A 12,015-nucleotide genomic window follows, 5' to 3' on the forward strand; every position below is an offset into this window, starting at 1 on the left:
CAAATAACACCGGTGCACTCAAAAAGATACACTAGGTCTAACAAATCCCATATCAAGCAATTCTTGTATTTACACCTTTAACTCACGTAGCTCAGATGGTGCCATGTAGTAAGGGCCTTTGAGATTAGAGTAGTTCTGAGAACAACCTCTATTTCAAACTCAATTTCCCTAATTGGAGGTGATCTAGGTAAATGCTCTGGGAACACATCCGAAAATTCCTTAACAACTAGGATATCATCTAACCCAACTTCTGTCTAGTGGACATCCATTACATAAACCAAGAAACCGCTACACCATTTTCTCGATTCTTTCTTAGCCTTCAATCCAAAAATTACTTTCAATGGCACTTTTGACACCAACACTCCACCTCTAGGAAAGTGTTCCAAAGTAAAGATAGATTGTCTAGGAATTTTAAATACCACTTTTCTACGAGCGCAATCAATGTAGGCATAATTTTTGGATAGCCAGTCCATTCCTAAGATCACATCAAAACAATGCATACCTAGTTAATTAAATCAATTGCACATCACTCCAATTAAGTTGCATATGACAATCATGAAACCAAACATCTATCACCACAATTTTCCCCATTGGGGTACAAACATACAATGGTTCACTCAACTTCTTAACTTGCATATTTAAATTCTTTGCAAACTTCTCATAAGTAAAACAATGTGAATAACATGAATCACACAGCACGTAAGCATCCACAACTATGCTGCGAATAGGCGACCCATTTATCAATGGCCTAACTCGACGAGTTCGACCACTCGTAGGAACACCTCTCCTAATGATTGTAAAACATTACTCCCTAAATTCAAAACAGAGAAATTATGACCATATTAGCAAAAATGTTTAGGAAACCACATCCAAAACTTGCTCAACGCCTAAACTTATCATCTGCTAGGTTAAAGCCTAATCTTGCAAAAATTCAAACTTTTTAACTTCTTGACCAACTAAGGATTTAAACCTAGGCTCTGATATCACTCTGTCACGCCCCACTTCTAGGACATGACCCGGGCATATCTTTTGGTGAATTTTTGCCCCTCCGTAATATGTCAATTATCAATGTCAACCTTGAATTATTAGTGGTTTAAATGTTGCCCATTAATTTTAAAAAAAAAAGGGTACATATATTGCCCCTCCCTACTGATAGGAGGGGCAATATTTACACTATGGGAAGGGTAATATATGTACCGTTTTTTAAAATTGAGGGACAATATTTAAACCACTAATAATTCAAGAGTGACATTGATAATTAACATATAATGAAAGGGTATAAATTACAATTTTTCCTTAAAACTATGCCAGTTTCCTAAATCCAAAACTAAAACAATTCATTGGGATACCGTTAATAGTACTCAAAAATAATTGTTGCCGTTATTTTCTTAAATTGAAAACAAAAACAATCCCTACCGTTAAATATAGTTTCCTAAATCCAAAACTAAAAACCATTACCGTTTAAAGTTTAAACCCTTTCCCATTCAAATTGGGATACGATCGAGTTATGGAAAACTTATATATATATACCCCTACCGCGCGCTCCCTCCGTCACTCACTTTCTTCAACCTTCAAACTCACTGCTCACTCATTCTTTGTTGAATACTTTCTCACTCACTTTCTTCAATCTTCAAACTCAACGCTTTCTCATTGAAATTCCAGTTGAATACTTTCTCACTCACTTTCTTCGATCTTCAACCTCAACGCTTTCTCATTGAAATTCCAGTTGAAACCCAACCCAGATTGTTGGGCGATAGGACGATTCCACCTAGGCTTCGCCGACTCCGCCAGTGCCGCCACTCCTTCGGGCTACACCAAGTTCACTTTCACGGCAACAACCTCTTGGTCACCGTCACAAAGAGAGCCGCTGAGGTTGATGAATGGGTTAACGAGATCCTTCACAATTACTGTCATGTCCTTCACAATCTCGTCGTTGGCCTCGACATTGAGTGGCACCCATGCTCTGAAGGGGAACATAACCCGGCTGCCACGCTCCAGCTTTGCGTCGGGGAAAGGTGCTTGATTTTTCTACTTTTGCACAAGGATTTCATCCCCCGTTCTCTCCTTGCCTTTCTAGCTCATCCCCGCTTCACCTTTGTTGGGGTTGGGGTTCAAGACGATGCCGACAAGCTTCTCCGAGATCACGGCTTGGCGGTCTCAAATGTTGCTGATTTGCGGCGTCTGGCTGAGATGGTTTACGGTTCGGAAGAGTATAGGAGGATGGGTTTGAAGAAAATGGCATGGCAAATTCTAGGGAGAGTGATGGAGAAACCCCGGGAAGTGACGCTAAGTAACTGGGATTCTAAAAATTTGACTTTTCCCCAAATTGAATATGGATGCATTGATGCTTTTGTTTCCTTTGAATTGGGTTTTAATTTGTTTGCCATGGCTTACACTCATCACATACAGTAGTAGTAGTTTAGTTGTTGATAGAAGAATGATAGGTACAATGATTTTGTAATTCTTGTGTTTACAGTTCTTGTTGATAGAAGAAGAATGATAGGTACAATGATTTTGTAATTCTTGAGCTTAGAATTCTTGTTGATAGAAGAATGATAGCAATGAGACAATAGCTGATAAACAGTTTGCATGCATCTGCTAAAAGATTATGATCTACCATTTCTTACAAGGATGTGTATGTGCATGTTTTTATTGTTCTCTGCCTTTAACTCTCTGCAATTTCTTTTATACTATGTCTTTTTTTGCTATGTTTTAAACTTATCTGCAGCTTAGTATGGTATATACCAAGTCTTTGTCAATATGTTTTACTAAGAAATGCAGAAAATTGGCTGCTTATTGACCATGAATATAATGCCTCGGAACTTGTTTTATCTGATCTGTTGTGTCTTATAAACGTGGTTATTTAGCTGCAAATTTCAGCTTTTGTTTTCCATATATTGTCATCTTTCCTTGAGTGAGGAAAGAGAAAGACTAGGATAGTTCTTTTATGTCTCATTTGAACTCAATTCTTGAAGTTTCAAGTGCAACTTCATCAGAATGTACTGTGAACTGTGAAGACATAGCTTGGAATTTTTTAACTCCTCTGTTAACTGCTAGCTTCATTCATTTTGGTACTTTTTTTTAATAGCTTGGAATTGTAATAGTATGGGCTGAGTATTGGAACAGGAAGGAAGTTACTTCAAGTCGTCCATGTGAAGTATGGAGTGCAGATGCATTTGTTGGGTGATTGATTGCTTAACAACTTTTATTGATTTTATAGTTGATTCTGCACTTCTTGAATGAGTTTATGGAATTGAGTTGTGGTGCAGGAGACTTTGAGGTCAGCTGTGCCAGTAGGTCAGATGTCAAATAGTATAGAATTCATTTTTAAGCACTTATTTCTCATATATTGGTCCTGTACAAATTACAAATTCCCTGGAAAAGTTTCTAGCCATTATCCTTTCCATTATTTAGTTTAAGACCTTAATGAATATTGCAGAATGCTAATATTAGAGGCCCTCTTGAAATCAAGAGAGATATGATAATGCTTAAGACGTGTCTCAACTATGTCTTTTATAGCCAAAGATACACATCCCAAGCACAAAATTAGTAAACCCTAACAGCCAAGAAATCCATATAAATCAGCTGATGCTAATTCCTAGAAAATCTTCCTGTTAAAAGTGATCATTTACCAGATACTGCAATATCAATAAATCTTGCATGATATGGATAAATAGTTATTTCATTCATTCTATATCTTCATATGTATTAGTTTCAAAATAGAATCCAGTGTGCATCTTGATCTTTTGTTTCACTTATCACAAAGTCTTATTTGTTTTTTGTCGCTTTGTTCCTTGGCATGTCAAGTGGAGAATGCAACACTGTTTATCATTAGTTGTTTCTGTTAAGACATGTTTTTTCATCTTCCCCTATTCAAATAGCAAAAGATGTATTGCCCTTTACTTCTTTCTTCCTTTGGGGGATAGTACCAAATTGTCTAAACTGTATCTCCTTGTTTATCTATATCTCTCTCCCTAGCCCAATTGCATCATTTTGGCTATTTCTCCAGCCAACCAAGACATTGCAACTTCTGATGCTATAAAGCTTGCAAGAGAAGTTGATCCTTCGGGTACAATATCTTTCCATAACATAATAGATTAATATATTAATATATCCTTTTATTCTCACTTATGCCATTCTGAATTGCTTTCTAGTCTAATATTTATTTAGAATTCTAATATTTATGTGCCTTCTTTTCCAGGAGAAAGGACATTTGGAGTGTTAACTAAACTAGATCTGATGGATCAAGGAACAAATGCCTTGGATGTATGATCTATAGAAGTTTTAAGGCCATTCTCTTGTCAGATGAGGGTGATCTTTGCCTCATTAATATTTTTTTAATTTCTTCACATTAGCAATGTTTCTACTCTTGTGTTCTTTATTCATTCCTCCCCCCCCCATTTTTAAGGTACTTGAAGGTAGTTCATATAGGCTCCAACATCCATGGGTTGGAATCGTGAATCATTCACAGGCTGATATCAATAAGAATGTTGACATGACATATGCCCGTCGTAAGGAACAAGAGTATTTTGAATCTAGTCCTGAATATGGACATCTGGCACATAAAATGGGTTCTGAGTATCTTGCAAAACTTCTCTCACAGGTTCCTCTCCTAAATTTATATTTTTTTATTGTTAAGTTCTTTTCTTAGGCTATATATAATGATGTTTTCCGGAATACTTACATTGAAATTTTACTCTTCATGATGTTTAGCATTTGGAGGTTGTCATTAGGCAGCGCATACCAGGTATCATTGCATTAATAAATAAGACTATCGATGAGCTTAATGCAGAGTTAGATCGTATTGGAAGGCCTATTGGTGTAGATGGAGGGGTAACAGACACAAAATCCAGAATATCAGTTATTTTACCAAAGTAAGCCCAGTTTTGGGCAGGAATCTTGTTTGTATAAGCTACAAGCTTGTTTCTGTTTGCAGGCACAGCTGTATACAATTTTGCAAATATGTCGTGCATTTGATCGCATATTTAGAGAACACCTAGATGGAGGGCATTACAAATTTTCCTTCATTTTTTCTCTATGTTTGATTATTGTTTTGACTGATTTATTGCAATGTGTTGTTTCTCTGTTCAAGAACTTAATAGTAATAATATTTCATGGAAACTATATACTGCTAAAATATATAAGTAGTCTGAACAGGCAGCTTGTTCAACTCAAAGTAAAACCTAAATCTGACACCTAAAATATATTCCGTGATAAACAAGCTTAGCATCGATCACCCTCATTGAAGTTCAGTTTTCCCTTCTTTCTTCCCACCATCATCAGGGATTTTTCAACGATTATTTTGTTAATGTTTTAATGAAATATAGCATAGTTATTCTGTTTCCCTGTGTTCTGCAATGAAGTATTCTTTCATTATTGTTTTGCATGGGTCTCCAATTAACTTTTAAGTTGCATCTACTTCAAATCTATGCATATCTCACTTGATATGTGTTCAACTTATTGGTAACATGATAGGAAATTCTAGAATGTCAAACTATTAACATCATATGACTTTTTAAGTTGCTTCAGCTGACCACAACTAACTAAAATATTTTTTATGTTAATTAGGTCCACTATGGTAGGTCGTTTGGTTATTTGATTTCATTTAATTTTCAAGTATGTAATGAGGATCAAAATTGTCTCAGGAGGCCAGGTGGTGATAGGATATATGGCGTTTTTGACAATCAGCTTCCAGCTGCAATGAAAAAACTTCCGCTAGATCGCCGCCTATCATTGAATAATGTTAAGAAAGTCATTTTGAGGCAGATGGTTATCAGCCTCACCTGATTGCTCCTGAACAAGGATACAGGAGATTGATTGATGGATGTGTTGGATACTTCAAGGGCCCTGCTGAAGCTTCTGTTGATGCAGTAGGATTCTTATCCTTCCATAGTTGATTTATTCTTATTCGTTGTGCTTAATATGCAAATTGTGCTTTTTACCATTGCATAATGGATTATTGATATTGGGTGAAAGTTCAATTATCTAAATTTGAAGTGGACTTTAATTTCTTTGCCATTTGTGTATTATAAGGTGCACTTCATTCTTAAAGAATTGGTGAGGAAGTCCATTGCAGAAACAGAGGTACGTTAATTCTATTTGTTTTTTTTTTAAGTGCTCTCTGGAAAAAAACTCTGTAGGTATTCTCTGGAAAAAATACTGACCATTTAAGAGCAATTTGGCTTTCAAATATTCTCCTCTTTTGATTTCAAAATTTAAAAGAAAGCAAAATTGCAGTCAGGACCTGAATATGGAGACGGGTGACAATAATCAAATACTCCTAGTATATTTCACATTGCTACTATTGATGATTCTTGTCCTCCCTTTATAATATTTTTACTTTCCTTATGAGCTAAAGGATGAATATATATTATTTTCAGTTTTTTATATTGGAATTTATTCTGTGTTAGACCAATTAACTTTCATGTTCATACTATTTAAATCTTCTGCATACCTATAACAAAATCTGCCATGAAGGAAGCTGCTCAGTTTCCTTTAATCCAGTTTATGGTCATGTAGGAATTGAAGAGATTCCCCACACTTGAATCTGATATAGCTGCTGCCGCAAATGATGCACTTGAGAGGTTTTGTGATGAAAGTCGTAAGACAGTTCTAAGACTGGTGGAAAATTGGAGTATTTCAGGAAGCTTCAGTCAGAGCCAGAGAAAAATCCAAACACAAACCAAAATAGTTCAAATACAGATCGCTACACAGATCATCATTTAAGGAAAATTGGTGAGACATTAACTTTCAACCCACATGCAGTTCATTTTTAGATTACTGAAAATATTTGTCACCACTTATGATTGCTGCAATTTGCTATTGTTTAATAATCAATGGTTGTGCTTGGCTTCATGTTTTATATTGAAAGTCATGCACTCATGCAAAACATGAAAAAAACAACTTTTGTCTAAATGATTCTATATTGAATATCAAAAGGCGTTCTTTTATGGAGCAAATAAACTGTCTAAAATGATTTTTTTCATATGTCCCGGCCAGGTTAAAACGTCTCCGCATATGTTAACATGGTGTGTGACACCTTAAAGAATACTATTCCAAAGGCTGTTGTATAGGTTCTGTTCTATCTGATGTTGGAAGGAGAGAGGTAAAACTGGCATTTTGTCTAGTTAGACTATATGCGAATAAGATTTTAGTGTTGGTAAAACCACCAAACAAATTAAAAATGGGTCCATATATAGACCTTATATTCTATTTTGCAGTTCTTATGTAGTTTTCATTGATGATGATGAGTGAGGAATTTCAGGAAAATGATCATATATATTTAATTTGATGTGGCTACTGTCTGTTTGTTACCTAGTACTGTCTGTTTTCAGTTATTTCTGGTAAAATGGTCATCTTTCTTTGTCAGCTAACATGGCATCAAACTATATATGTTTAGTATGCAAGGGGAAGTTTTAGCAAGGGAAGCAAGCTAGAAAGAATATATTTACAAAAATAGCCCGGATTTTGACCTGGTATAGACGTCTCTGATCATAATATATCTGATACCGACAAGATCTGTATGCAGTTGTTCCTCGATATTCAGGTGACTAACATGTTTCAAACAAGTCCTATAAACAGCTGGGTAAAATGCTTGATGAAGATCCTTCACTTATGGCAAGGAGGGAATCCATAGCCAAGAAGCTGGAGTTATACAAATCTGCCAGAGATGAGATTGACTCTGATCTGTTGCATGGAAATGATGAAAATCTCTTCATTTTTCACTTTTTTGTTGATTGGTTCATACACCTGGCACAGCCTCCTAGCTTGTTTGTAGTCCCTTAAAGATCTTCTGCCCCTTGTGATAAGCGCGATAGTTGAGAGATTAGCTTTCAATAAGTTGGTGTTATTAAAATCTCCTTACAAAAAATTGTTTGTAGAATACAAAATATTTTGCTATTTGGAGTTACAATCTCTTGCTCACACATACTATAGGACATTAGACAACTGAAGGGGATAACTGCTACATATAGGATGACTAACAAGCCCCTACCTGTCAGGCATTCCCCATATGTTTCAGGTGTACTCCGGCCATTAAAGGTGCATTTTCTTTTCCTTGTAACTTTGTAAGTTTTATGCATGCTACTCTTATTTATTATCATTTGACCCGGCCCCAGAGTTTTGTGTTGATTCATCACTATCCCATGCTAGAGTATTTGGTTGATGTGGATGAGTTTCTAAGGAATTGAATTCTTCAAAATTTTGAAGATTCTGGTATAGTGAAGTGCTTCATGCATAAAACAGCCCGGATTTTGATCTGGAGCATGATAATTAATAAGCAAATCTGTTGTAAAGATTTTTCTTTTCTAGGATAGATTTTGATTGCCACTATTAAATCTATATTAATGACAATATATAACACAACTGCTTTTGTCTTTGTGTGGAGTATTGACTTTGTTAAGGAATTGAGAATAATAATGAATCCTTTCAGACTTTTTTGGATGGAGAACGGGCTACAACATACTTAACTAATTAAGGAGCTGAGCAGCCTTCAAAATTACTGATCATTACTATGAATTAGCTGCAGACCTTGTCAATGTGGTAAGCAGATAAGAAGCTTATATTGCTTAGATATAAGATCTTGAATCCTCTCCCTTATTTCCCACTCCCCTTTGCCCTTGCACAAGAAAAATCTTCTAATCTTGGTCTCAGGCTCGGAAAACAGAGTGTTCACTTCAGAAGATACATTTGGGGGGCTCAAAGACGAGCTGGAGCAAGCTCAGACGTCTCTGATCATAATATATCTGATACCGACAACATCTGTATGCAGTTGTTCCTCGATATTCAGGTGACTAACAAGTCCTATAAACAATTAACTCACATTATATTTATTCTTGAGAACACTCCTTGGTACATTTGTTTATCCTATTTCCACTTCTCCGATTATCAGGAATATGCCCGGAACCTTTCTTCTTTATTAGGGATCGATGCTGCTACAATTCCTTCGTATCGTTCGTTATTTGCCCCTTCGGAAAGGCAAAACACAATAAACTTGTAGAATGCTGTGAGTGGTTGTTCATGAATCACGAGTCACGACTGCCTTTCAGTTGCCCGGAAGAGATGTTTCAAAGTGTAATATGCTGAGAAGTGTGCATGCTTCTGTGTTTAATTTCAACTTGGAATGTCAACAAAATTTGAAGGGAATAGTTGAGAATCTTTTATTGCTTGTAATTGGCCATATTTTCTTTTGTAATATCCGAGGACTTAAATTTTTGACTCTTAACAGGTTGGAGATTAATATTCAAATTTATTCTATACAATTTTTCTCCATACAGAAACACTCTTGATTGCTATTCTTTTATTAATAGAGTGGGGATTATCAAATAGTTGTAGCTTAAAATAACCCATTCGATCAATAGTTTTGTTGTTAGGCTACTCACAAGTCACAATATTACCTTGTTAGCAAAACCACCAATTAAGCTACCTTCCCCTTTCCTCCATAAGGGCTACCCTTTATGTGTTAAATAGTTAATCATTGAATACCCTTTATCCCAAAAAAGCATAAATCTTGAAATCTTGGAAGATATCACAAAGCTTTGTTGTTAAGCTACTCATAATACCCACCTAATAAATAAAATCAACAAGTCATTCCCTTCTCCAGAGGAATAACTGTATTGAGTTAGGGATATTTCTCTCGAGCCTCTTACCGATTCTTGAGGACGATGTTGTGGGAATTCCTCGACCAAGACACGTGACTACTAGGGCCTAGTGTCCTTTCATACTGGGGTCCCTCTCCTTGATATATATATATATATATATATATATATATATATATAGAAATCTGTTCAAATGTGGCCGCGCCTTCCCGTGCGGTCGGTGCGGTTCATACCACTCAATGTTAGAAAATACGCCACTTAATATTAGAAAACGCACCACAATGAAATTACACAAAAACACCACAAAACAGACCACACACCCAAAATAATGCACCATAACTCCCCTGCCCCTAATAGTGCATTTGCTAACACTGTGTGGTGCATATTTACATACCTAGTGGTGTGTTTTTTGATGAAGCGTATCTAATTATGCACATTTGTGTGGTGCATTTTCTAACACTGGTGTATATCTGTATACATAGTGGAGATGCCGCACTGACCGCACGTTAAGGGGCGGTCACACCTGATTATGACTCTATATTTTTTTGATGAAGCGTATCTAATTATGCACATTTGTGTGGTGCATTTTCTAACACTGGTGTATATCTGTATACATAGTGGTGATGCCGCACTGACCGCACGTTAAGGGGCGGTCACACCTGATTACGACTATATATATATATATATATATATATGTATATGTATATATATGTATATGTATATGTATATATATGTATATGAAGCCCTCACAAATGGAGAGCGAAAAGACCTTGAAGTTCTTGAAGCCCTCACAAATGGAGAGCGAAAAGACCTTGAAGTTCTTGAAGACCTAGAGATCAACTCCAAACCAACACGCACAGACCTCGATATTATTCTTTACCAATGAACCAAATGCAATGCCACCTAATATCTAGACTGAAAAAAGCCCTAATCTCATCAGACTGCACCCAGACCCAAACCCCAACCACCCCCTATCTCGCCGGAAAACCTATCCAAAAAAACAAAACGCCAACCCCAACAAACAAACTCACACGCCGGTAACAATAGACCCAAAAATAAAGCCCTAACAATATCGCATTAAACTACGCAACTCAGAACCAATTTAGAAAACGGAAAGAAAAACTTACCTTGCACAGCATCTGACGATGTTTCCTTCAGCCTCTTAGACCGCCGGAGCGAGAAGCCGGCTATGGAGAGAGAGACAGACGGAGAGTGAGAGACGGAAGGAGAGAGAGACTCTGATCGTGAATGAAAGAGGGAAGAGTTAGAATATCGCTAAAAATAAAAATAATAATGCACATAGCTACCCAAGTTACTAAAAAACCCCTTAATAATTTAAAATCAGTACTTAAATTAAAAACAAATCAAAATAAATCTTTAAAATCAGTACTTAAATTAAAAACAAATCAAAATAAATCTGAACCCTTGAGCAAAATTAAAGAACGATTAAGATCTGATCTCACAATCTCGTGCAAATAAGGTGATCTCACTGGATCCAAATCCTATATGTATATATACATATATACATATACATATACATATATGTATATATATATATACATATACATATATGTGTATATATATATATACTGTTTAAATGCGGCGGCGAGCTCCGGTGCGGTCATGCGGCCTAATCTGCACTGTCCAATTTCATTAATCTTACTGAAGTTCGCGTATGTTTAAGTGGGGTTATTATGGTAATTTTAGTATTTGTATTACGTGAATTGGAATGGTGCATTTTAGTACATAGTGTGGTGCGTTTTATTACGTATGTTGGTGCATTAACTGTGTTGTGGAATGGTGTGTTTTAATATATCCGCTGGTGCATTTTCATACGTAGAATGATGTGTAACTGTGTTGTGGAATGGTGTGTTTTAATACGTCGTCGAGTGCATTTTAATACATTGAATGGTGTGTATTTTAACACATGTGTTTCTAATAAGTGTGGTGCATTTTAATACGTAGAATGATGCATATTTTAGCACATGTTTTCTAATATGTGTAAATAGTGTATGCTTATAATCTGACATGAGACACGTTGTGGTACATTTTAATACGTAGAATGATGTGTTTTATTAAGTATATTGATGAATTTTAAGTGAATATGTGTATTTGGTATATTGTGTGGAATGGTGTGTTTTATTAGTTTTATTGTGCGTTTTAGTACGTAGAATGGTGTGTTCTGTGACATATATATATTGCGCGTTGATTTGATGAGTTGATATGATCTAATGGCTGAAAATAGACCGCACGGCCACACCTAATGACCAGGCCACACCTGATCATGACTCTATATATATATATATATATAAAGAGTCATTCCCTTCTTTCATTCCTTAGTTACCTATGAGCTCTGCACTTTTACAAATATTCTGCAGTTAAGAGCAAACACTGAGGTGTTGTGGTGTAGTTGATTATC

General features: G+C 36.0%; 1 protein-coding gene, 1 long non-coding RNA gene and 1 pseudogene across 2 annotated transcripts; 2 read left to right on the top strand and 1 right to left on the bottom strand.

Annotated features, from left to right (window-relative positions):
* The first annotated feature begins 1,175 nt into the window (after positions 1-1,175).
* On the top strand, positions 1,176-2,474 carry LOC116029738 (Werner Syndrome-like exonuclease). Its single transcript, XM_031271781.1, has 2 exons — positions 1,176-1,184; positions 1,663-2,474. The coding sequence occupies exons 1-2, from the start codon at positions 1,176-1,178 to the stop codon at positions 2,410-2,412; spliced, it is 759 nt and encodes a 252-aa protein (XP_031127641.1). The 3' UTR covers positions 2,413-2,474.
* A 473-nt stretch (positions 2,475-2,947) lies between these two features.
* LOC116029739 lies at positions 2,948-7,707 on the top strand (annotated as a pseudogene).
* A 25-nt stretch (positions 7,708-7,732) lies between these two features.
* LOC116030347 lies at positions 7,733-10,851 on the bottom strand. Its single transcript, XR_004100403.1, has 2 exons — positions 10,724-10,851; positions 7,733-7,798 (listed from the first exon to the last, which is right to left on the bottom strand). It is a non-coding gene; the product is annotated as an uncharacterized LOC116030347 (long non-coding RNA).
* Positions 10,852-12,015: the final 1,164 nt, after the last annotated feature.

Source organism: Ipomoea triloba, chromosome 9, assembly GCF_003576645.1.
Source record: "Ipomoea triloba cultivar NCNSP0323 chromosome 9, ASM357664v1".
Taxonomy (NCBI): Eukaryota; Viridiplantae; Streptophyta; class Magnoliopsida; order Solanales; family Convolvulaceae; genus Ipomoea; species Ipomoea triloba.